Source organism: Gadus chalcogrammus, unplaced genomic scaffold, assembly GCF_026213295.1.
Source record: "Gadus chalcogrammus isolate NIFS_2021 unplaced genomic scaffold, NIFS_Gcha_1.0 GACHA088, whole genome shotgun sequence".
Lineage (NCBI taxonomy): Eukaryota > Metazoa > Chordata > Actinopteri > Gadiformes > Gadidae > Gadus > Gadus chalcogrammus.
This window is the reverse complement of record NW_026613523.1, coordinates 38534-65704: the sequence shown is the minus strand read 5'-3', so window position 1 is coordinate 65704 and position 27171 is coordinate 38534. Positions and strand designations below refer to the sequence as shown.

At 44.7% G+C, this 27171-nt stretch overlaps 2 protein-coding genes across 2 annotated transcripts in view; one reads left to right on the top strand and one right to left on the bottom strand.

The window, feature by feature from the left end:
- The window catches only part of LOC130378559 (uncharacterized), a 112977-nt gene that overhangs the window by 81439 nt on the left and 4367 nt on the right, over positions 1-27171 (top strand). The window lies entirely within an intron of this gene.
- On the bottom strand, positions 1026-3426 carry LOC130378563 (putative nuclease HARBI1). Its single transcript, XM_056585310.1, has one exon. The coding sequence runs from the start codon at positions 3092-3094 to the stop codon at positions 2198-2200; it is 897 nt and encodes a 298-aa protein (XP_056441285.1). The 5' UTR covers positions 3095-3426; the 3' UTR covers positions 1026-2197.

The following is a 27171-nucleotide window of genomic DNA, read 5'->3' as shown; positions in this document are numbered from 1 at the left end:
TTAGCCACAGATAGCAGCACCTTTAGACAGGGGCGGAGCCATTACGTCACCCCAGCCACGCCCACTGCATAGGCCACGCCCACTTGACGTCCTCTAGCGGAGGATTCGAAGTGAGGAGGCCAGGGGCCGGTTTCACAAAGATAGACTGTGACTATAGTCTATCTGTAGGATATAGTCGGACTTGACATAGACGTCTAAATAATACTGTTGCACTATACAGTTAAGACACCGACTATGCTAAGTTGTACTAAGTGCAAAGAATTGTGGGTAATTGTGGGTAATTTAAGACTCTTTTCAAAACAAAAAAGATTGCGGACCGAGTCGAGTCGAACCGTTCTGCACCTTTCACCCATTCCGAAAATGTATGCATTTTGGACGAGTTCAACTCGTACAAAGACACCCTGCTAGGGAAATTCTCGGAGGAATGTAGTAACTGGAAAAAAAGAGATTTGGAAAAAAATAGCCACATCTGTAAACAGCGTAAATCCAGCTGTTACCAGAGATGTCGGTGCTGTGCAGAAGCGTTTCAAAAATATGGTCCAAGAGGCAAAGAAGGAGATTTTTAAACATAAAAATCCGCCAACGGGAGGAGGAAGTTTCCCGAAACTTAAAGTCACTACCGAAATGGTAATTGAGATTTATGGAGAGGAGTCGCCCATGTTCTGGGGGATCCAAGGCGGCAGGGAAAGTGGGGTTAGCGGCATCCTCAGACCTAGCGTTTGCAACTCTACTGATGGCGAGATCACCTCATCCCCCCGTAACCTGTTGCCTGCCCTGACGGGTCCATTGGAACAGCAAACGCCACACGAAGAGACCGTAGACCACGAAGATGTAAACACAGGTAAGCCTGGTATTATCTGACAGTTCTGCCCCCACTTCTCTCTCTCTCTGTGTGTGTGTGTGTGTGTGTGTGTTTGTGGCGTTGTCACTCTGTTGCACCGTCACACCGTTAGATACATTGGCTCGGCAGATAGTTAACAGTTTCCCCAAGAGAAAGTTTGAAGCTTGAAGTTCTTTTCAAACCTTTACTCAGCAGACGTAAAGAATGCATTTTAGTAATCTTATCGCATAACAACGATCTAAAAACATCACTTAACATTAGGCTACATGTTTAACTGTGTGATAGAAACTACGTTAGCTGAACGCTAGCTTATAGGGGAGTCTCCATAGAGACCGATTAGCATATTCATCAAAGTAAACAAACTTCGGTTCATTGCAAACGGTCTCCACAAGAAGTGATATTTGTAAGCTATTACTGATTAACTGTTTAAGAAATTATTTACAGGCAAACGTTTTCTGGCCATATATGTCACTGACAGTGATATAAATGTGCAGAGGGACGCTAGTGATCATAGTGCAAGACGAGAAGTAGCTTGTGTGAGATGGGAAAACCTTCCTGCAATTTCTACTTGTTCATTAAAACATTGGTCTGATGCCTTTTTTTAGCATCCATGACCCCTGGCGAGATCATGGTGGTGGAGGAGGAGGAGGAACAGCATCCGAGATCATCAACTATTAAGGCTACCATGTCCATGGTCCTTGAAAAGCAGTATTCAAATCTGCTGCTTGAAGAGAAAAAACTCCTTCTGGAGGTTGAAGTCCTACAGCTTCAAAAAGAACACCTCCATGGACAATTGCAGAGGCTGAGGCGGTTGGAGGAGTGATTTTCTATTTCTATTTATGAATTACACAGATACACAGAATACAATGTAGAATATATTTATACGGATATTTATTGAACAAATACTTATGAAATGCTGTTGTTACTGTTGTTTATTTATTTTTTGCACTTCACAGCCTTAAAACTAAAATGAACAAAAAAAAAAAAACGATGCACTCTTTATGTGCTTGTATTTAATAACATTTGTAACAGAAATAAATAAAGGAAATCGAGCAACTGAATAATGACATAAACGGTTGTTCATTAAGTTTTTAGTTATATCAGTATCGTGCATTGAAGATCCTCTCAACATACATTTGACGAACAAATCGACCAGCTCCTTGCTGGTTCTCTTCATCTTCTCTGTTATCTTCTTCTCTATTGTGTTCATCAACTCTCAACCTCTTCTTCAGGATCAGGTAGCTTGAGATCCCTTATAAATGACAAATCAAACAAAAATGATTGGCTTTTGTGTGGTTAGTTAAGTATGTTTATGGAAGGCCAGTGTCTGAAAATGTTATGTTTGGTTAGGTAGGCCTACCTTGCAATGTTGTGTAGAACAACAGCCGAACAGACAATGTTGCACACTCTCTGAGGTATCATCCTCAGTTCCCCATGGAGACAGTGGAACCGCCTTTTGAGAACCCCAAATGCCCTCTCAACTGTGTTTCGAGTAGAACAGTGAGCTGCATTGTAATTCCTCTGTGCTGGTGTGGTAGGATTCAAGAAGGGAGTAAGGAGCCATGGCTTCAGCGGGTATCCAGAATCACCCAACAAGATTCCATCAATAATGCCATCCTCGAATGCCTGGTAAAGCTGAGAATTTTGTAGGACTCTGGAATCATGACACGATCCAGGCCAGCGGGCCACACAATTAAGAAACTTTAGGTTTGAATCGCAAACAGCTTGAATGTTGAGGCTGTGATATCCCTTCCTGTTCACAAACAAATGTTCATGGTCCGATTGTGCCTGGATTCGGACATGTGTCCCGTCAATGGCCCCTATTACGTTGGGGAACCTTGCAACATTGAAGAATCCCCTCTTAATGCTGTTCAACTCTGCAGGTTGTGTTGGGAATTTTGGAAGCTTATCTGAGAGGGTACTTGACACCCTGTGCACCACTCGGGACACAGAGGCTTTGCTTAAACCCAGAGTATCACCAACAGTATTTAAAAAACTGCCTGTTGCATAAAATCTTACTGCAGTGCAAACCTGTAGCAGAGCTGGAATGCTGTGACTCCTTGCTGTTGTAGGCCCCAGTGAGTCTGACAAGTCATCGGTCAGCCTAAGGATGGCTTCTTTGGGCAAACGAAACCGATTGATAAATTCATCTTGGTTATACATTTCCAGCGGGTTATTGCGATCCCTGAATATTCTTTCTCGCCTAACAGCTCTCGCCATAATTTCATCAGCAAACCACAAATTATGTGCCATCTCTCTTTTTTTCTCTTAGCACTGTAACGTTGACTTTAACAGACTTTTGGTTACCATGGTTACATAGCACTTTAGACCTATGTTAGTCTGGGGGTGAGGTGGCTAACTTTTTAAGTCTACAATTAGTTGGTCTTAACTTTTGTGAAACTGACTTACTTGCATAAGACTGGTCTATAAATTAACTTAAGACCCATCTTACCCCAAAGACCAGTCTAAACTACTTTAGTGAAACCGGCCCCAGAGATCAATAGGTAGACGGCGGAGAGCCACCGGGCTTAGGCCCGGGGGCTTGAAGTAGATCACGGTATTTTCCTCTTCACGCGTTAGATACAATTCCCTCCCTTATGCTTCATAGTTACCATACCGAAACATGCCTACTTTAACAAATAAAGTCAGTTAAAAGCAACCCGGGATTGGACTACTTTCTTCGAAGAATGCTGCAATAGCACCAACGTGCAAAGTTAAAAAAAAATTACTTTTGACGCGCCTACGTGTGACGCTTAGCCTCGATAGCCAACCAGCGTGGAGCTTGACCCGATGTCACTGGTAGAGTCATGTGTGTGATGGGCAATCTGGTTGCGGAGTGAAAAGATCTGATGGTAATGCTGCATTACTCTAGCTCTGCGGTAATGCAAAGTGGTGTGCGGGTGCGCTGTTGTTGTTGCTAAAGATCAACTCTCTTGTTGTGGATGTTATGCAGTAGCGCATATTGTGGATGTGCTGGCTGTATTGGCACCTAATATGAAATTTGTGTGCATGTCTGAGTGTTTGGGGGTTGTCCGCTGGTGGAGTTCGTTGCTAAAGGCCCTGACTTAAACCCCACGGTACGCTACTGAAATTCATTAATTAATTCATTCAAGTAATTACATGCTGGGTTTATATATTAATTTGTATATATTTGTATATTATAGTTAATATACAAATAGTTGAATGCTGCATGCAGCATTCAACTATTTTTCTTCATAATTTTTATTAGGTGAGTGCTGCATGCAGCGCTCAACTATTGTTCTTCATAAGTTTCTTTCTTTCTTTCTTTCTTTCTTTCTTTCTTTCTTTCTTTCTTTCTTTCTTTCTTATTCTCTACAAACTGTGGGACCTATCCTTCCACAATTTTTCACCGAGGGACTCCATTCAAATTTAAATATTCAGAATAGCTTGGAATTGCCGGCTTTCTTTCAGATTTTTTAAATATTCCATACATTTTAAGACACTACTACTTTTAAAATATTAGCTTTTTTTAACAACGGAATCAGAGCCGTCCTCTGGTAGGCCTACTTCAACTGTTTAAGAAGTAAGTTGTAAGTTACTAAATACATTTTCAACCCTTTATCTTTGTTCAAACCATTTAACAAATCTACACACTTGTATCTTCAATAATATCTAAATGGAATTTCGATATCATTTAAACTTTATTAACTCATTGGCTGCCAGCCATTTTCAGTGCAGAGAGCCCCATACTGCCAAGCGTTTTACAGCATTTTGACTGATTTCCAAAGACCCACGGAACAGTGAGTTCTATGACTATGTAAAACACTGAAACCACCAAAAGACAGAGTAGACTCTCTTCTTTCATCAGGAACAAACCGTTTGTTTTTACCTTTGTCCGTTCTTTAGTAATCGGCAGTAGAACATACGTTGGTTTCACCAAAAACACCTGTTCTTGACCAAAAATGGAGAAAACAAGCTTTTTGTGAAAATAAACTTTTTTTGCTTTAGTGACCCCTTCAACACCTGAAAAGTGGTTTCCCTCCATAAAACAGCAAAAACAACATTGAGACAGGTATTTTGACAGGACAATAATTATTTATTTGCAAATATATAACCAATATAACCAATATATACAATATATACAAAATATTCTGTATGTTGTCGCAGCTAGATCGAATCCTGTGTGTGTGTGTGTGTGTGTGTGTGTGTGTGTGTGTGTGTGTGTGTGTGTGTGTGTGTGTGTGTGTGTGTGTGTGTGTGTGTGTGTGTGTGTGTGTGTGTGTGTGTGTGTGTGTGTGTGTGTGTTAGGGATGGGCAAAATGATTCTTTTCCGGGAACTAGTTCTTTCAGTTCAGTTCACTATAACGATTCGTTTATTTGATTCGTTCGTTTTGATTCGTTCGTTACGTCAGATTACATCTTAAAAAAAATTAAAAATAAAAAAACTTTTTTTTATAATTTTTTTATAATTCGTTGGTCCGGATAGGACCGTCAAGACCACAGTCCGCCGTTTGGAGATGCCTGCTATATAGTATGTCGAACGTCCCACCAATATTTATACCACTTGCTTACTCTCTATATTTCATTCATGGTTTTACATTTATAATTTTATTTTACTTTACATTTAATTCTTCATTGTTCAGGCATTACAGAACTTGCATGGTCATAAATAAAAAATACGAACTGCAGTTTAATTTCTTTGTTTGTTCTTAAATTGACGTAGAATGGAGCAAAGACTCCTGGGATTGGGAAATGCGTTTATCCAATAAACAGATGGAGGTCAAGTCTATTTTCGAAAAAATGTAGGGGGATATATGAGTCGAATGGTATGACCCAAGATACGTCAGAGAGAGAAAGCGCGCATATTCGACGATACCGCCTTGTCATTGGTTTACCCAGGTGCCATTCCAACACCATTGCTACCTCTCATTGGCTGAATCTTTGAGGAAGTTGTAGACTCAATCAATATAAGTCGCGGGGAGACGGAGCTCTGTTCGTTTGTATATTTTATTTACGTGACCATATGTTTGGTTGATGTTAAAAAAAAATAATCAAAGAACCAGTTCTTCTTGTTTTGGGGAACCGGTTCTTGTCGTTCACGTTCGGGATTCGTTCTTTGTAACGAATCAGTCGCGACCGACACATCCCTAGTGTGTGTGTGTCCACCCCTACACTAAATAGTTCAGCTTAGTGTGGTAAGCTGTGAAACACTCCCCTGCATGCAAGGGGACACGACAGGACTGACACCACATTTTTGTCTCGCTGCGCAGACCCCTGCGAGCACAGACCCTACACCTCCTTGCTGGTCTCCCCTTCTTGCTGGTGGGCATCAGGTGTCTGAGTTTGTGTCTGCTTAGCCCTCCGTCTAGCCTGCTCTCTGGGTCAGTGTTATATGGTGCTCTCGGAGTACGTCGGCCTTCCTCCAAGTCCCCAGACCCCTCAGCCTCCACACCTGCCACTTCCTCCTCCTCCACCTCCTCCTCCTCACACCCCCCCACATGTCGCTTTACTGTCCAGGACTTCACTACCCTGCGAATGAACTCCAAGAGGGTTTTACACTCCCCTGGGTTTATGGCTCGGTAGAGGACATAGGCGTTAAACATGCATAGTTGGAAGAGATAGGCTACAAACTTCTTTGACCAGTTCAGCGATCTTCGGATGAAGGGATAGTATGCAATATTTTGGTCCAACTTGTCTACCCCATTCATGGATGCATTGTATGCAACAACACACTCTGGCTTGAGCTGAGCAACCTTGTCTCTGTTTCCCCTCCTCCACACTTCAACCCACTGCATGCTATCTTGGTGGCAGGTAGTCACCATCCTCACCAACCGTTTGTCCTGCCATGCTACCACCATCACCCTCTCATTGTTCCGCACAACTTTTTCCCCCACCCCCAAGTCAGTCTTTGTCATCTCTCTGATGATCTGAGGTTCCCCCCTATGTTTCCTCAGTGTTCCACAGACGTTGGTTTGCACTCCCAGTAAACGTTCACACAGTGTCACAGAATTGTAGAAGTTGTCCATGAACAATGTATAACCATGACCTGGTAGACGATCAAGGAGAGAGAACACTATCTCTGGCAGAGTACTAGCTTCCCCAACATAAGGACGCATATTGAAGCAGTACCTTGTGGCAGAGTCACACAGTATGTAGGATTTGATTCCATACTTCACAGGCTTTTGTGGGTTATACACCCTGAAAGACAGGCGCCCTCCGCCACTGCATCATACCCTCATCAATGCAAATGTTTTGGCCTGGTTGATACATCTCCTTGAACTTTTCCACAATGTAATCCAACACTGGGCGAACTTTGTACATTTTGTCAGATGCATCCTGTGATGCATTATTGTTGAAATGAAGGAACCTCCATATTATCTGAAATCTGTTCCTTGACATAGTCTTGCCGAAATGGGGCGTGGCATCTACCTCATCAACACTCCAGTACATTTCAAGGCTAGGCTTTTTGATGTAACCACTGAGAAAACTGAGTCCAAAGAAAGTTTTCAATTCTGGGACTGACACTGGTTTCCATGCATGTCCTCTGCTATATGGCAGTTTGTCAGGGTGTGCTTCAAAATATTGACTTGCGTATAGGTTGGTCTGATCCACAATATTTTGGAGCAGCTCGTCCGTCAGGAAGAGCATCAGGGAGTCAGCAGGCAGGTCGCTATTCAGCTCCGCAGCAGCCCTCCGGGGTCCAGGGGTTGCAGTGAAGGGGAAATTGTTTGGTTGCCAGCCAGCTTGATGCCAGTCATCCCCGCAACCTCTGCTTGATGCACGACCTGTAAATTATAGAAATATATAAAATTACCATAAAACATCTATTTTTATAGCTGCGGTGTGATGTGAAGAATATATTTTTTTACCTTTCTTCTTCGCTTTGCCAATAGGAGTCGGAGCTCTGCTGGATGCACGACCTGTAAATTATAGAAAAATACACAATTAGCCTACAATAAAAACATCTATTTTTATTGCTGCGGTGTGATGTGAAGAATACATTTTTTTACCTTTCTTCGCTTTGCCAACAGGATTGGGAGCAGTGGGAGGGGGAGGGGGAGTGGGAGTGTGAGCTCTGCTGGACGCACGATCTGTAAATTGCAACATTGTATCAGTAGGCTACTGGCAACACATATTAGCTACAGTAACGAACTACTGGGACTAAATTGCGTTCATGTGACGGACTGAAGGAGGAGAGAAGGGGAAAAGTTAACTCTTACCTCCCTCACGTCTTCCTGGAGACGCGTCAGGGGATGAGGCTCTGCTGTTCCCGGTTGACGGCAACCACTCATCCGACGAATCCGGGTCAGGTTCGCTGAATTCATCACCTGATGATTCGGAGGTGTCTTCTCAAATACGCCGTGTAGGCCTACTCTGTCTACTTGGCCCGGGTGTTTCGTCAGAGGCTTTATCGCAACCAACCGCGACACTGAGACTCTGTTCGAGTGTTAGCTGTCGGAAATTTCGCTTACGTTTCGCCATGCTCTCTTACTTAACCCATTAGGCTACTGTTTCCTCATCTCTGATCCAATTTGGCACAGCGCCCCCGCCCACCTGGCGGCTCAGTTCAGTAGTACATTCTCTGTTTACAAGCCTGATTTTTTGTGACAAGGTGCTCCAGATCGCTCCCCAGCCCGCCCCGTTGAAAAACTTAATTGACGTCTATAGACGTCATTGGCAGTCAACGGTTGTATTTAAATTGACGTCTATAGACGTCATTGGCAGCCAATGAGTTAAGAATCACAATTTTAGATTCATACCGGCGGTTTTCAGTTGGTCTCAGATTTACGTTGACGCTGGAGCGTGAGGACGTTCAGCAGTGTGGCCAGATTGGGCCGTTTTCCCCGCCAGATTGGGCTACTTTTAAACAAATGCCCCTGACTGCAGCTCGCAGATCGAGGAGGAGCTTACATTTTCCCTAAATGTGGGCTGGTCTAAACGTTTAACCCATGGTTTCACCCCCGCGAGCGCCATCTGTTGGCGGAAATCCGGCAGCACATTCTCAAACGTCAATACAGCACAGCACAATGACTTAATATGGAAAAAGCTTCATGCATTTGATAGACTTAGACATTCCTACTTTGAACTTGTCAAATGACTTTTTTACCATGAAAAAAAAAAATACATATATATAAACCATAGCATTAAATATATATATATATATATATATATATATATATATATATATATATAAATCATAGCATTTCCATAAGAGTATAGACCCATCTTATTTTGTACACTCAATTATATTAGCTAAGTCAAATAAACCAAAGACAGAAGACTTTGCATCAATGATTTTTATTTTCACCCCAGGCAGAAAATGTTTGATCTGCAAAGAAAAAAAAAATTATGTTTTAGCCTAGCCAAATACATTCCTTAAGCTTCCATAAATGTTTAATAATGGCAAGTATCAGGGTATTTTTCTGGCCCATAACAAGCAACCCTGTTCCCGGTTTCCAGTTCTGTCAATTTCCCAGCGTCTAGAAAGGAAACGGATTGCTGTTCTTATAGGCACAATAACAATGCAAGATGTAAAACAGATAATTGAAATAAGTGGAGGGATTAAGATTTAGTCCAGCAATAGTTGACTACAAGACTAATTAATCACATGACCTCTCACCAGTAGCCCTCCTTGCACTCGTCGCCGTTTTTCACAATTGGCCCCATTACAATGTACAGAGTGTCACGGTTTGACCGTGACACCAATGATTGGATGTGGTGGCAATCGAAAGGCAACATCCTGCTCCTTTGAGCAAAGTCAGCATTCAAACGACACTGGTCGACCTCACAGATGATCTTCTGTGCTGGCCCCCACATATTCTTGATTACATGTATGGGTGTTGCAGGACCACAAAAAGATTTTTCAACTGCAAACACACCATGTGTACCATCGATACAAATCTGTCCTTCGTTATCGTCTCAAGGAGGTTGGTGGGTTTTCTCCTGCAGTGTGTTTTGAAGTTTCTTTTGTTTAAAATCAACTTGCAATGAGGACAACAGAATTTATTTTGATGCAGAATTTTACTTGATGCTTTAGTGGCCGTGGAACATTCTGCAGGAGCCAATGGGAGCTGAGTGGGGGCCACAGGGAGCTGAGGGAGCTTAGCGGGGGCCACAGGGAGCTGAGTGGGGGCCACAGGGAGCTGAGTGGGGGCTACAGGGAGCTGAGTGGGGGCCACAGGGAGCTGAGTGGGGGCCACAGGGAGCTGAGTGGGGGCCACAGGGAGCTGAGCGGGGGCCACAAAGTGCTATGCAGGGGCTGCAGCTTGCACCTCCTCCTGGTGTATTTGTAGGTGCCTTACCAATTGCAATAGATTTCTAAGTGTTGCTGCACAATAGCAACAATGAAAACTTGATTATTGTGAACTCTGTAAGAGAGGAATAAAGGAATTAAGATTCATACTTGTGAAAAAATACAAATTAATTAATTTGTGTAATATTTTAGATAGGCACCTTTGTGTTTCACTGACGAATGGCCTTTTACATTGTTGTCAACCTTATATTTTGCACCCACGTATTTACAGAAGGGACAGTGGAACAGTTCACTGTTGGTGATATTATTAATGTTTGGTGTATCACCATCCAAAAGTATACTAATGTGTCTCTATATATCAGAGGGGAAAGGAATAAACATTAAAAGGCACAGCATAACTTAAAACCATGCTAACACATAACTTCTACCATCTGAAATCGACATTTTTATCTTTTTTACCACATTGACGTCATCAGGGATTGCCTCAGGAAGAGGAAGTAAATCAGCCTGAGCTTGACCATGGAGAGCATGAGAGGCCTCCAGCCCAGGATGTGGGGCTCCATGTAGCGGAGGGTACCGCAGTGGGACACCTGTCACGCACATACACACACACACACACGCACGCACATGTACGAAGGCAACACAAGGTCAATCAAAGTAGCTGTGGGTAACAAACGGACACAAAGAATGAATAAATGAATGTATTTCATCACATTTATTTTGATCATTGTCAACACAGAATTCCAATATCAAAATGGAATGCACTATGCAAAGAGTAAGGCCATGCATTAAATGTTGATATTCAAATCCTGTTATTATGCCTTATCATACTCTAATTCAAGTGAATGATTCATTGATTACCTTCTTTATTTCTCTCAGACATACTCGAGGGTAGAAACACACACAAATATAGCACATTAGTTACTGTTTTTATAAACCTGGATATGAAATATGATTTTTTTAAGCATTGCAGTGCCTGACCAGAGAAAATCAGGGCACGGAGAGTCAGTCAGTCAGTCAGTCGGACGGACGGACGGACTGCCTAAATGCTATTATTCAAACGAACTCATGACATAAACATGAGGCCTATGCATGTTACTTGCATTAATATTTTAATGATCAACTTGTTGGTCTATCCATACATTAGTTTAGTTTAGTATAGTTTATAATGTACACGAACAGAGAGCGGCAACTTACCTCTAGGCAGAAAAGCGCGCAGTATCATGGACTCGGGAATACGTTCTCCCGCTTTCTGCTTAAACGTTTAAGCAAGCCCACATTTAGGGAAAATTTAAGCCCCTCCTCGATCTGCGAACTGCAGTCAGGGGTTACTCCTTTTAAAGGACGTTCAGGTAGTGTTGCCAGATTGGGCTGTTTTTCCCGTCCTATCTGGCTACTTTTAATCACGCACCGGCTCGCTATTCTCTTAAACACACACACACACACACACACACCGCACACACACACCGCACACACACACACACACACACACACACACACACACACACACACACACACACACACACACACACACACACACACACACACACACACACACACACACACAAATGCAGGGCAATACACACACTTGTATCTGTGTGACCAGGATACAAGCCACTTGTAAACAAACGGCGGCACCCAGTGAGGCTGCGGCCAAGCCGGCTCCCGATAACAATGTGTGTTTTATGTTAAATGTACCGTCAAAATCGCGTACAACAGGAGTACACTACTGGGACTTAGAAACAACAACAGCACAAAGGATATGTCCGGAGCTAACTTCGCCACGGATCGAGAAACTCTTCTCGGTCTAGGAATAATGTCCCGAGACAACGGACCCTCCGAGACAGAGGGCTCAACCCTCCCCCACCAGCCGAAACTGGAAGCAGCTGAAGTGGCAGTGGAGGCCGAGCACAGGACGGAGGATAAGGCGAGGTTGCCGAGCCGGCATCACACACCGCTTGAAAAGAAACCCTCACAAAACAGCACTACCATCTATTCTCCTATCGAACGTCCGCTCGTTAGAAAACAAAATGGATTATCTCAAGCTGGATTTAACCACACATAGAAACGTAAGAGAATGCAACGCGATCAACCTAACCGAGACGTGGCTTCACAACAACGTTCCGGACAGCGTAATTAAACTGGATGGGTTTACAACATTCCGCGCTGATAGAAACCACGCCAGCACGGGTAAATCTCGAGGAGGTGGTGTGTGCATTTATATCAATAACAACTGGTGTACAAACGCTGCAGTCATTACAAGTCACTGCTCAGAGAACATTGAGTTTTTAACCCTCAACTGCCGTCCATTCTACCTGCCGCGTGAATTCAATACCGTCAACATCACAGCTGTTTACCTTCCCCCCAGCGCCAACACAAAGGAGGCACTTTCCATTCTGTACAAGTCTGTGAGTACACAACAAAACACACACCCGGACTTGGTCTGCGTAATCGCTGGCGATTTTAATCAGGCCAAATTGAAAACAGTAATGCCACACTATCACAAGTGTGTGAACTTTGCAACAAGGGGAGAGAACACACTTGACCAGGTCTACATCAACATCAGACAGGCCTTCAGAGCTGTTCCCCACCCCCACCTGGGTTCATCAGACCATCTCTCTGTTATGCTAATCCCAGCCTACAGACCTCTGTTGACGAGAAGCAAGCCAACTGTGAAACAGATCAGGGCTTGGCCAGAGGGCTCCACAGCAGCTCTACAGGACTGTTTTGAATGCACAGACTGGTCGGTTTTCAGGGAGGCGGCCACCACCAACCAGGACGTCAACCTCACCGAATACACAGACTCTGTAACTGGATACATAACAAAATGCATGGAAGATGTAACCGTCACCAAGGACATTACAGTGAGAGCAAACGAAAAACCCTGGTTCACCAGGGAGGTACGTGAGCTCCTGAGGGCAAGCAAACGTTGCTTTCAAGTCTGGGGACAAGGAGGCCCTCAAGTCTGCCAGGGCCAACTTGCACCGGGGCGTGAGGACAAAAAATCAACTCATACTTCACTGACACAAAGGACCCAAGATGCCTGTGGCAAGGCATCCAGTCAGTCACAGACTACAAACCATCCCCCCCACCGTGTGAGGACAACACAGACTTCCTCAACTCACTCAACACCTTCTTCAGCCGGTTTGAAGAAAATAACACCACAACACCCACAAAAAGAACCGTAAACCCTGACAGCACAACAACTTCAACTGGACCCAGCGGACGTGAGGATGACCCTACTCAAGGTGAACCCCAGGAAAGCTGCAGGTCCAGAGAACATATCTGGGCGTGTGCTCAGAGACTGTGCAGACTCACTCACCGACGTCCTCACAGACATCTACAACACCTCTCTGAACCAAGCCATCATACCAGCAAGTTTCAAAGCTACCACCATCGTACCACTACCCAAGAAGTCACCGGTATCATCACTGAACGACTACAGACCCATAGCACTCACCCCCATCATGATGAAGTGCTTTGAGAGACTGGTAAAGGCCTACCTAACATCCACCCTCCCCACTACTCTGGATCCATCCCAATTTGCCTACCGCCCCAAGCGCTCCACTGATGACGCCATAGCAACAGCACTCCACCTCTGCCTGGCTCATCTGGAGAACAAAACAGTCACGCGCGGATGCTGTTCATAGACTTCAGCTCTGCGTTCAACACCGTCATCCCCCAACATCTGGTGGACAAGCTGAGTACAATAGGCATCAGCACTTCACTGTGCAACTGGCTGCTGGACTTTCTTACAAACAGACCGCAGACAGTCAGAGTCGGAAACAACTCCTCAGCAACCACCATCATAAACACGGGGGTGCCGCAAGGATGTGTGCTATCCCCCCTGCTGTTCACGCTGATGACCCACGACTGCTGTGCCAAATTTGAAACGAATCACATCATCAAATTTGCAGATGACACAACAGTGGTGGGCCTCATCAAAGACAATGATGACTCAGCATACAGAGAGGAGGTACAGCTACTCATCAACTGGTGTGAGAGGAACAATCTGCTTCTCAACGTCAACAAAACAAAATAAATTACTGTAGACTTCAGGAAGAAACAACCAACACACATCCCACTCATCATCAACGGCAGTGCAGTAGAGTCTGTGAAAAGCACAAAGTTCCTGGGAGTGCACATCACGAATGACCTCTCATGGACTACCAACACCACCGCGCTGGTCAAGAAGGCGCAGACACGACTCCACTTCCTGAGAAGGATGAGAAGAACTGACCTCCCCACTTCTGCCCTCATCACCTTCTTCAGAGGTGCTATTGAGAGCATCCTGACCAGCAACGTCTCTGTCTGGCACGGCAGCTGTCTAGCTGCAGACAAGAAGGCACTGCAGAGGGTGGTGAGGACAGCAGAAAAGATCATCAGGTCACCCCTACCAGCCATTCAGGATCTGTACACTTCACACTGTTCCAAGCGGGCAATGAACATCATCAAAGACACAACTCATCCAGCACACAGTCTGTTCTCCCTTCTACCATCAGGGAAGCGGTACCGCAGCCTGCGGTCCCGCACAAGCAGACTGAGTAACAGCTTCTTTCCACAAGCCATCAGACTCATCAACACACTGAAGAAAACCACATGAACTTCACCACGCCACTGGCACTTTACTGTTGCACTTTACTTTACTGTTGCACCTTGTGACCACTGATTGTACTTCTGCTGCTATGTGTGTGTGTGTGTGTGTGTGTGTGTGTGTGTGTGTGTGTGTGTGTGTGTGTGTGTGTGTGTGTGTGTGTGTGTGTGTGTGTGTGTGAGAGAGATTATTGTCAATGTCTTATTTAAATGTTTTTTAACTACACATTGGAGACTGGCCAAACACAATTTCAAACTTCTGTGCTAACCCTGTTACATAGATTTTTGACAATAAAGTACACTTGAACTTGAAGTTGAATACATTTGACCGTTCAGATTCTTCAGTTCAATTCATTTGACGTTTCTGTCACTTTATTTGTTTCCAACCATTTACATTTTCTTAAATGGTGTGCATGTTAACATTGTTTGCTCCATATAGACTTTTGAACTTTAGTTCAAATCCCTTCACTTGATTTAAGCCATTTAACGTTTCTTTAAGTCTTAATCTATGTGGGTTTATAAAAAAATACTTTCAACCTCACTTTGTACTACATTACTCACCGCATTTTCTGCAGGAAATGCATTTTCTAGTTAAGATTGATGTTTTCCTCGACAATACCCAATGTCCTCACTCAACCTGTAAGCATCCTTGAGCAAGATAACTACTCGTTCCTAAATAACATGTATTTGTATGCTAAATTTAACTAAATAATTTCACGCTAGAGCAGGGGTTTTAAAAGTATGAGAGAGTGAGCCCCCCCTCGGAGAATAAATTTCAGCTGAGCCCCCCCCCCCCCAAAAGAAAAGTTCTAAATCCCTGTGTTTTGAAAGATCTTTTAATTATTTTACACATTTTAAACATCTCTGATCATATTTTAAACATCTCTGATCATATTTTACACATTTTCAATATCGCTGATTATATTTTTTAAACATTTTAAAGATACTTTTGAAACATTTTATAGATATTTTTGAAACATTATAATAATCGTGCGTTTTTAAACACATTTCTTACCACATTTAACATCTTTATCTAAGCATGTTTTTGCTTAACTTTTTTTAAATACATTTGAACAGCTTCATCTGTAAACTGACAGTTAGGCTCATTTTTAGCTCACCTCTACTTTAGTGGGAGCAATGAGTTTGCGTCTTTAGCTGTGTTCGAAATCGTTCCCTATCACGGATATAGTGCACTATATAGGGTGCTCGCCATTTTGTGGTGGTGTTCGAATTCTCAGTGGTAAATTTCATTCACTATATGGACTTAAAATACCCAAAATTTGAGTGAACATACGATGTTCCCTACATGTTACTCCCGTATACCACAATGCAATGCGTTCGTGTTTTTCCGGAGGAGAAGAAGCTGAATAAACGCGAAAAATTATACATTTAATGATGGAGTCTCCGGCTTTCGTTTAGATATGTCAACAATTTATTTGGGATTTAACATAGAATATGTTACATTCAAAATTATTTTAAAAAAAAACTTGATCAAGGAAATTTCACTCAACATCAATACAACCTCCAGCTTTCCTCTTAGTTCCCGGTTTGTTTACATGATGTTGGCACTTCTGTCTGCGTCACACAAATACCCGGCGCATCTACTGACGCAAATGACGTTTAGAAATGTTCAGCGTAGTGTCCGAATTCTCGTTTGTTCGCTCCCTATATAGTGTATATATATCACTTGCAGGTAATCTATTTATCGATTGTAGGTGACACTTTGTGTACATAGGCTACACCATTTCTAATGACGACAAGGCGCAACCCATGTTGTAAAATGATGGGTTAAATGCAACTTAGTGATGGATCAGTGGCGACCAAGCCTGTTCAATGAGCCAGCTTTTTTTATTGAGCGATGGGAGTCGGCTCCCGACCGCATCCGTTTATTTTTTTATATGTATAAAGTTTGCCAAGGCAGAATGATGAAGATTTCCACGCTATGGATGCTTCAGCATGGTATGCGTGTGTGCAGTGACTGACTGTCACGTGCATGCATGCAACCAATAAAGTGTGGATAGACAAGGATCATAACCTTAAGCAAGCAGCGAGGGGCTGTTACGATTCAAGACGGGGTGGACCCAAACGCACGGCACAAATGAGCACAGATGAGAGCGGTTACAGTTGAACAGTTTATTAATCCACGGTTGATTAAGGTTGGTGCTGGTGGTTGCACCGGTTAGGGATAATCCTGAATCCACGGACCGGGTAGTGCAAACATAGGGTTGGATGGGTCGGCTGGCAGCCGAACCGACAGCCACATCCAACGATTCGATGATGGTAACTCCGGCAGTAGAGCAGAGTTGAAGTATAGCAACCCGGTATCACACGATTTCGTGCTCATGCGCACAAACGTTAATCTGTGCGCATCGTGTCCCAGATCACGATTGTCCGACTTTTTTAGTGCTGCACAGAACGAAATGTTAACCAATGCATTCTGAATGGGAGTGTTCTCCGACAATTAACGTCGTTTTTGAGGAGGTCTGCTTACAAATCAGAAATGTTGACATATATATATATATAACTAGAGAATAATATAGGCCTATACAGATATATAACTAGAGGGTGCACTGTACTATCTGCGCTCACCCCTTCTGAAGCTTCTCTCTCTCTCGCTCCGTCCCTCCCTTTCTCTCTTTCTCTCTCTCGTTTCGTTTTGTGGAGCACGTCAAATGTCGGAGAACGCTCCCATTCAGAATGCATTGGTTTACATTTCGTTCTGTGTAGCACTAAAAAAGTCGGACAATCGTAATCTGGGACACGATTCAATAGATTAATAAAGTTTGTGCACATGAGCACGAAATCACGTGATACCGTGGTTGAGTATAGTCATGATTAGGGGTGGGAATTGATACGTTTTTATCAATATCAATGCCATTGTCGATTCTGCCTATCGATCCAATTTCTCCCATAAAGACTCGATCACTGATAAGTATGAACAGGATTTATTTAAATAACGACATGGGAATATTTTGCATGGTAAATCTTTGGCATGAGCCCCGTCACTGATCCAGGGTGACGTGCGGACTCGGCGTATCCTGCCAGGACTAGCAGGGGCGGAGCCTTCCCCTGGACAAGTAGACTGAGGCCGACCTGGTGGTGGTGGGGTGGATGGAGGTGCGTCGAACGAAGACCTGAGCAGCAAAGACATATGTTAGACTACTCTTTATAGAGCAGGTGTAGGCAGGTGATTGGTAGCTGGTGATTGGCGGCCAGCCGCGCGTGATTTGAGTCCTCCTGGTAGAACTACCAGCAAGCTTACATTTCTCCCATAAAGACTCGATCACTGTATGAACAGGATTTATTTAAATAACGACATGGGAATATTTTGCATGGTAAATCTTTGGCATGAGCCCCGTCACTGATCCAGGGTGACGTGCGGACTCGGCGTATCCTGCCAGGACTAGCAGGGGCGGAGCCTTCCCCAAAAGAGAGGACGTAGGCCTACGCCGGAAATAGGTGATAACTCGGCATGTCCTGCCGGGACTGGCAGGGGCGGAGCCGACCCCAAAAATAGAATAGCGAAAGGAGGTAATGAGACCATACATACCCGCGTAGAAGAAGTGGACAAGGATCTATACTGCTTCTGGAAGATAAAAGGCATACCCAATATACGACATATTAAGAGTCAATCATACATACCGTAAAACGATAAGCTTAAAACCGTCAGCGAGATCGATGAATCACGTAAAAGCAGTTGACTTGAAATACCTCAGCGAGATCAATTAAAATTTAGAGCACTCTGCAGCTGTTACGCAGCGAGCCACGAGTGCTTTCGTGCTGTACCAACTGCCGTGGTCGATTCACTCTCCGGGGTCGCTGCGTGACCTGAGTGCTTTCCGCGTTGAACCACCGATGTGGTCAACGAACTCACGAGTGCCCTTGATGTGCCACCGACGTGGTCACGCACTCACCGGTGTTGTTGCAGCAAGTATTGTGAACTTTCATGTTGAACACCGACGTGGTCAACGAAATCACGAGTGCCCTTGATGTGCCACCGACGTGGTCACGCACTCACCGGTGTTGCTGCAGCAAATATTGTGTACTTCCGTGTTGAACACCGACGTGTTCAATGAACTCCGAGTGCCCTGCACTTGAGTGTTTGATATTATGCCACCGACGTGGTAATTAAATTTGCATGTGCCCGAGTTGTGCCCACCGACGTGGTCAACGCACTACCAGGGTTGCTGCAGCGAACGTGGAGTTCTGAGTTGTACCGCACCGACGTGCGCAACGAACTCACGAGTGCTTGGGTTGTTCCCACCGACGTGGGCAACGCACTCACCGGGGTTGCTGCAACAAACTAGAGTTCTGAGTTGTACCGCACCGACGTGCGCAACGAACTCACGAGTGCTTGAGTTGTTCCCACCGACGTGAGCAACGCACTCACCGGGGTTACTGCAGTCAAACCATGAGTATTAGATAACGTGCCACCGACGTGGTCATACTCACGAGTGCCCGAGTTGTTACCACCGACGTGGTCAACGCACTCACCGGGGTTGCCGCTGCAACCTTGAGTTTTATTTTCCTATGTACGCCACCGACGTGACAGCGAACTCAAGAGTGTTTTCTAGATGATCCACCGACGTGGTCACACTCGCCGGGGTTGCTGCAGGTTAACCTGAGTTATGAAACCGAATTTTGCTTTATGAATTTAGTACCCGATAACCACCACCGCCGGTAGTTGCAAATAGTGTTGCTTTTGGCAATGAAAATTATGACTAAGAGTCGTCATCAACAAACCTTTATCGCGTGAGAAAAAACGAGACTGGACGCAACGTGGATGCTGGGCATGTGACAATAGCAGTGATTAAATGCATAGTACAATATAGTTGGCGAATAAAACAAGACTAAAAAGTGTTTTACGAAAATAAGACCGCTAAAATGTCTCTTCATTTTCGTTGACCTAAACTAGGCGATAAAGACTTATAACGTTATTTTGTTCGACTGGAACTTCAACTGTTCCAGACATAACATCAATTTTCAACCATTTACCTTATTTAACAAAACTACGCACTTGTAACTTCGATAATATCTAAATGGAATTACGATAACACTGGAAAGAGTATGAATGTAACTAAAACTAATAAAAACTAAAATGACAGCTTGACACAAGACTAGACCAACACTAGAAAGGAAACAGGCCACCAAAAACAGCTATGGTTGCAAACGTGTGAAACCTGTCTTAACCGACGTTAGAGAGCATCGTGTGCGCGTGAAGATAGAAACTTGAATTCTACCGGATGTAGGACGTCGAGTTCTGTGTTGTACCGCACAGACGTGTGCAACGAACTCACGACTAGTGCCTGAGTTGTGCCCCAGTTGTGCGTTGACGTGGTCAACGCACTCACCGGGGTTACTGCAGTCAACCATGAGTAATAGATAACGTGCCGCCGACGTGGTCATAGTCACGAGTGCCCGAGTTGTTACCGCTGCGCTTTGGTCAACGCACTCACCGGGGTCGCCGCTGCGAACCTTGAGTTTTATTTTTTCCATGATATGCCACCAACGTGACACCGAACTCAAAGGGTGTTTTCTAGATGATCCACCGACGTGGTCGAACTTGCCGGGGTTGCTGCAGGTTAACCTTGAGTTATATAGCCGATTTTGCTTTATGAGTTTAGTACCTGATAACCACCACCACCAGTAGTTGCAAATAGTGTTGCTTTTGACACCGAAAATTATGACTAAATGTCGTCATCAACAAACCTTTATCGCGTGAGGAAAACAATGCTGGTCATATGACAATACTATAATTAAATGCGTAGTGCAATGTTGTTGGCGAATACGAACGAGACTGAAGTGTTTTTACAAAATAAGACTGCTAAAATGTCTTCATTTCCGTTGACCTAAACTAGGCGATAAACTGTAATAACGTTTTGTCCAAACGGAACTTCAACTGTTTAAGACATAACATCATTTTCGACCGTTTACCTTATTTAACTAAATCTACGCACTTGTATCTTTGATGATACCTAAACGGAATTTCAATATGTTGCATATTCTTGAAGAAAGTTGTCCAATCCCGGGATGCTTTTAACTGACTTCATTATTATAAAGTCGGCAGTGTTTCGGTATGGTAACTGAAGCTTAACGGAGGGAATTGTATCTAACGCGTGAGAGAGGAAAATACCGTGATCTACTTCAAGCCCCCGGGCATAGGCCCGGGGTGGCTCTCTGCCGTCTACCTATTGATCTCTGGCCTCTCGAGTTCGAAACCACCCGCTAGAGAGGACGTCAAGTGGGCGTGGCCTAGTGGGCGTGGCCGGGGTGACGTAAAGGCTTCGGCTCCTTCTGTGGTGGAGCAGCCTTCAATAACGGTTTTGCTCCCCTTGTGGCTATGTGAGGGAAATGCAGCTTCTTAAAATACTTATCACATATCACAAGAAAGAGTATGAACGTGTCTAAACTAATAAAAACAAAAGTGACACCTTGACACAAAGACTAAGACTAGAATGGAAACAGGCCGCCAAAAACAGCTGTAGTAGCAAACGTGATAAACCTGCCTTAACCGACGTTAGAGCATCGTGTGCGCTTGAAGGAAGAACCATGAATTCGACCGGATGTAGGATTCGTAAGCTGTGGAAGACCGCCTTCCCAGCCGTTTGATAGACACGACCGGCAACCCTTGTTCAGCTTTTTAGATGAAAAAATGCCTTGCAGAGAAGGTGACATCAGCGAAAGTTAGGCCCCGTGTAGGGGAAAAAGTCTGAGTAGGAGACGTGTACGCATTTGCGCATAAACCCAAGAACGCATAAACCCGAGAACGCATAAACCCGTAAAACGCATGAACCCATAGAACACATGAACCCGTAGAACACATGAACCCGTAGAACACATGAACCCGTAGAACACATGAACCCGTAGAACGCTGTGAGAAACACTGACTCGAGTAATATGTTAAAATAAGGATGAAAACTCCCAGAAAGAGCACACTAATCTATTCAAAATATCGAGTGAGTTGGAGTGGCCAACACACATAAATAATTGTAATACACCAAAATTGTTAACTGACATACATGGCTAAACAAGCAAATGAAAAATTAAATACCCCGTGTAGGGGAAAAAGTCTGAGTAAGAGACGTGTACGCATGAACGCATGAACCCGGGAACGCATGAACCCGTAGAACTGTGAGAAAACACCGTCTCGAGTAATATGTTAAAATAAGGATGAAATCTCCCAGCTCTGAGAGAGCACACTAATCTTTGAGATATCGAGTGAGTTGGAGTGGCCTACACGCGTAAATAATTGTAATAGGCCTACACCAACATTGTTAACTGTCATACGTAGCTAAACGAGCAAATGAAAAATTAAATACCAACGCGACTGAAACTATTAACAATAAGACTATAAATAATAATATAAAATGATACCATAATGTACCCGTTCTTTGTCTTTGGATCTTTTGAATAAATTGAACGATATGTGAATCGCATTGCGAGCAGAGGAACGTGAGAGTTAGTGAGCAGCAGCTGAACCAATCTAAAAGGCCCTTCGTCAATAAAAACCTTTTAATAATAATCAGTTACCACAGTGCCTAAAACCCATCAACTTCATTCATGTTAAAGTGAAGGGAAAAACCTCAGACAAAAGGAGTTAACCGAACAGTGCACGGTATAAAGATAATTATGAACCTTTGATTGCGAACGTAGAGTTTCTGTGTTGTACCACACCGACGTGTGCAACGAACTCAACGAATTCAACCGGATGTAAAATCCGTATGCTGTGGAAGACCACCTTCCCAGCCGTTTTGACGCTGCTTTGTTATCGCAAAACATGGTTATACGTTAACGCCGCCATGCTTTGCCCCACAGAACGCTAGCTGCTACGATAGCGTAAAGCTCGAACAGCGCAGACGACTCTGACCCGAGGGCGAACGTACCAGCTTCGACTGGCCATCCCTCAGCAAACCATTGCCCTTGGAATAAACCCCCTAACCCAACCGAGGGAGCCGCAACCTGAAGCTGGACTGTAGAGCTGTGAGAGAAAATACGCTGCGGGGGGCTAACGCGGGGACTGCAGTAGCCATGGTAGCAGGGCACGTGCCAGGTGCGTAGCCTGTGAAGGCGGAGGAAGCCGAGCCTGATGGTTGCTGGAAGTAGAAAGGCGCCGTGGCGACCGACGACAGCGGGTTGGGGGCCTGGACCCGTCCGGGAGTTCCGCATGGCGTTTCGACGGCGTCCATCCTGGCGCCAATGCTTTGCACCAACTCGGCGAGGGTTTGTAGAACCAGGCGGATGTCCGTGTTGGGAACTTGTTGGTGGTGTTGTTGAGGATACCGGGGACCGAAAAAAACGGCTTTCTGCGCTCGCTTGCCGGGACCAGAAGTAGTAGGCCGACCAGCACGAATCCGAAGTTATAACCTCTTGGTGTGTATTAACCGACGTAGCAACTAAGCGACGAGATAATCAGAAGCACAGTAAAGCAGCAGTATGCGTCGAACGAAGACCTGAGCAGCAAAGACATATGTTAGACTACTCTTTATAGAGCAGGTGATTGGTAGCTGGTGATTGGTGGCCAGCCGCGCGTGATTTGAGTCCTCCTGGTAGAACTACCAGCAAGCTTACATTCCTTATCAATTCTCTTACCGATTCCTGAGTAGTTCATTGAGTGGCAAAAACAGAGTTCTACAGCCTTCTGCACCAAAAGTAACCATTTTATTTTCTACATACTAACAACACAAGAACAAGAAACTAAATAAGTTAGACCGACAATAAATAAGTAATAAAAAAACCAGGAAGACACTTACAATTGAACAAGCTAAATTATGATTTAACACTAAACTTTTATACACATATTTTAGATGCAATAACTGTAAGCTTAACTAAGCTTAAACCAAACGTCATTAAATTAATTTAACACTTTTCTAGGAAGGGATATAAAAAGTAAACAAAACAGTGAACATACGTACATCCACGTTAATTAAATAGGCATGAACTGTAGCCTATGCCTCCATAACATCTTTTAGATTTTTTTTTTTTACTGAGCGTCAACAAGCGGCAAGAATATAAGCATATCTGCCTTTTCTGGGAGTGAAAGGGGTAACTTGAGCCGATGTAGAGGGGCTAGCTGCCTGAGAGCGATCATCTAAAATGCATGAAATTTGTATAGGTCGGCATTATTAATAAAAACTACGACACTACTATAAAAACTGCAGTTGCAAGGCGACAGTGGGCTGCTAATGCAGGATATGTAATGTGAACGTTACCGTTGTCAACGGAGGACACAGTGGAGCTTGTTTGACTTGTACGCAGGCTTTTGAACACATGGCATTCTTGGGACTTAATTCCATGCTTGGTAGACAAATGCTTTGGCATGTTGCTGGTGTTTGCACCCTTACACGAAAATGATAGCATTGCACAGAATACATACGGCAGCATTTTCATTGCGTTTGGTGAAATGGAGCCAGACTTGCGATCGCTTCCTACTCTCCACGATGCTGCCTCGTTGTTTGAAGGGTGTCGGCGTGCGCAGGGTCGTCGCAACATTTTTGAGTAAACCGGAAAACGTGGCGCGGAATCGTTAAGAAGAATCGATAACGTTGGAGGTACGATTCCGATGGAATTGGTTAGTTGGAACCGGTTCTCGATTCCCACCCCTAGTCGTGATGGTGATGACTGGTAGAGAGAGAGAAGTATTAGGAAAGCGCAGACTTGAACACGAGTAAACTAGAACACTAGGAATACAGGGTATGAAGAATCAGGAAGCTACACAACAGGGTAAGTACAACTGACGATCTGGCGAAGAATGGTTGGAAGGCTGGGGTAGATACTGTTGATCCTGATTGTAGATGACTGTCAGGTGCAGGTGATCAACGTGGCTGGATCAGGGAACTTTGCTGGAATGCGCAGGCCACGCCCCCGCACATGAAACACTGAGACAGCGAAAAACAGGGACAGACAAGACTGACAAAGAGCGGTACTAGCGGAAGCTAGGATATGGTGGATGACACCGTGACAGGGGCATTCATATGCAATGAAAACAATCGGCTACAGCAATTTATTGATATTAGAAAATGTAATTTTTACTTTTGAATACTAATGGGATGTATTGAGTAATTTAAGGGATATATAGGCCTACACATTCGAATCATAAGTCAAAACGGGCTACATTTGGCTGAATGATAAAAGGTATAGGTGGTAATGAAGAGCCGTTTGGGAGCCAAAAGAGCCAGCTCTTGTTGGTGATCTGATCCAAATGATCCGTCTACCTTAAAAGAGCCGAAATTCCCATCACTACAACTTGACCAAACTCCCACACACACAAGCAAAACGACGTAGACTTGGCTAAAAAGAGTTTGTGTCGCGCAAACCTCTTACTAGGAATCCCCTAAATACCACAACAGCAGTCAATGGATCAATTATTACCAAAAAATACTTTATTGGCACAATCATGTGACCCTCTCTGTAAGATTGAGTCTATCACTTATGTGGGAGGGGGAGAAGATATGGCTCTAGGCCAGGGGGTAGACTGGTGCTACGCTATTACCATAAACCCTACTATGTCGAGCCAACTTCAGTACACTGCACACATTGCACACCCTGCCCTCACTGGACACACTGCAAGCCTGTAAAAGGCTGCACACAGCACACATTGAACACAGCCCCCTGAACACTAGTGAGGGGGGGACCAACCTCAAGAACAAGAAAATCAGGGTTATGAACCCACCTAGTCATGCATAATCATCACCACCACACTTGATAATTAGGGAAAAACCAGGGGCTCGCTGAACCAATAGGCCTAGTATCACGCAGTGCTTGCCATACTACTACCCCCCCCCTATACGATAGGAATCCCACACAGGTAGGATGGACTCAAAGAGAGATAGAGAGAGATAGATAGATAGATAGATAGATAGATAGATAGATAGATAGATAGATAGATAGATAGATAGATAGATAGATAGATAGATAGATAGATAGATAGATAGATAGATAGATAGATAGATAGATAGATAAAACCAACAAATAGTAAAGTCTAAAATCGTCCGTTCCAACTCACGCCAAACTAGTCCCTCGAACGGCGAGTTGGAAAACAAACAAACAAACACTGCTGTGCGACGTGGTGTAGGGATCCGTCCGTCTACGAAGTCCCTCGCCGGTCACGGAGGTCGAGCAGGCTAGAAGATCGCCCCGCAACGGAGGGTGACTTCTGGATGGAACAGACAGGACATAAACAATGCTTCAGGGTGGTGTGGACGTTCTCGGAATCCGATTCAGTCAAAGCATACGGCTATTGTTATGTCCCTTTCCAACGGGACTGAGAGGCGTTGTCGGGAACTGAAGAACGTCCGAGTGGTCCTTCCTGGTGTGGTCGTGCAGTTGTCTCCGGTAGTAGTGGGTCTGCGATAATCGTTGCGTCTGCCAGCGTCCAGTGATCGGTACTCCTGTTCTCGGGTTAAGGAGCGCCCCGAACTCAATGCCTTGGCCCCTTTTATATCCTGGTCCCTCTTATTCTGTGTACAAGAGAGGGAACATAACGTATACCCCAACCCACAGTGCCCCTAGGGGCAGGGAATATCGGCTCTAGCCAGAGTCTATTGTTCGGTATCTGGGGGGAATCAACTGTCTTTGCCGTTCATGTACTTTTCCCCCTAGTCGCCTTCCGCGACATTCCCCCCCCCTTTACCGTGGTCGACCGACCAGGTGAATCATGTGTAGCGTGTAGGTCGTACCCCAAAGTTACTTCGCTGTGAGCGACGAGGCCCCATTTTGTGCTGGTCCGCTTCCGAATCAGTGGAAGGTGATATCTCATCATTTAACACAGCATCCTCAACCAACAACGGATCATAATTAACAACATTCCTATCATTAATCAACAACGGATCATTATCAACTCAAAGGGTCGGGCAATAGGGGGGTGAGGAGGCGTCATTGTGGGGATGCTTAAAGAAGGCCTTGGGGGACCTATGGGCATGGAGGTGGATGGTATAGGGGTAAAGCGACTGGGAGGTAGTGCAGGGTGTACTGCCCTAGGCGGGACACCAGGGCCGGATGGACGGGAGGGACACAGGGGCACTAGGAAACCAGGAAGATGGAACTGGGACGGGGCATCCACGTTGGCCCCAGGCGGGCCTTACTCTTGTACCTTTGGGCTGGCCAGCGCTCCTGGTGGGCATGAGCGGAGGTTGTTCCGATGCAGAATTCGAGTTGGCCCTTCTGCCCCTTCGGGGCGAATGAGGTAGACGGGCTGTTCTGGCCGGGGTTGATCTAGCACAACATAAGGTGTGGGAAGCCACCTTGATGTCAGTTTCCCCTGTGCCCTTCTGCGGAAGTTCTTGACCAGCACTCGCTCACCAGGTAGCAGAGGAACAGCCAAAGCCCGTCTATTGTAACATTTCTGGTACCACGCCTGCCGGCGGGAGACGTATCGCTGCACTCGGGCATAAGCGTCCATCAGGGTATTATGGTGCTGGTGGACCCATTCTTCGAGGTCACCTCGCCACTGGGGCGGGGTCACTCCATGGATCATGTCAATCGGTAGTCTGGCATGGCGTCCAAAAAGAACAAAGTGGGGGGTCAT

Bases quoted from the DNA above. Each gene is read 5' to 3' on its own strand.
- LOC130378563 (XM_056585310.1), bottom strand. From the start codon at position 3,094: ATGGCACATAATTTGTGGTTTGCTGATGAAATTATGGCGAGAGCTGTT.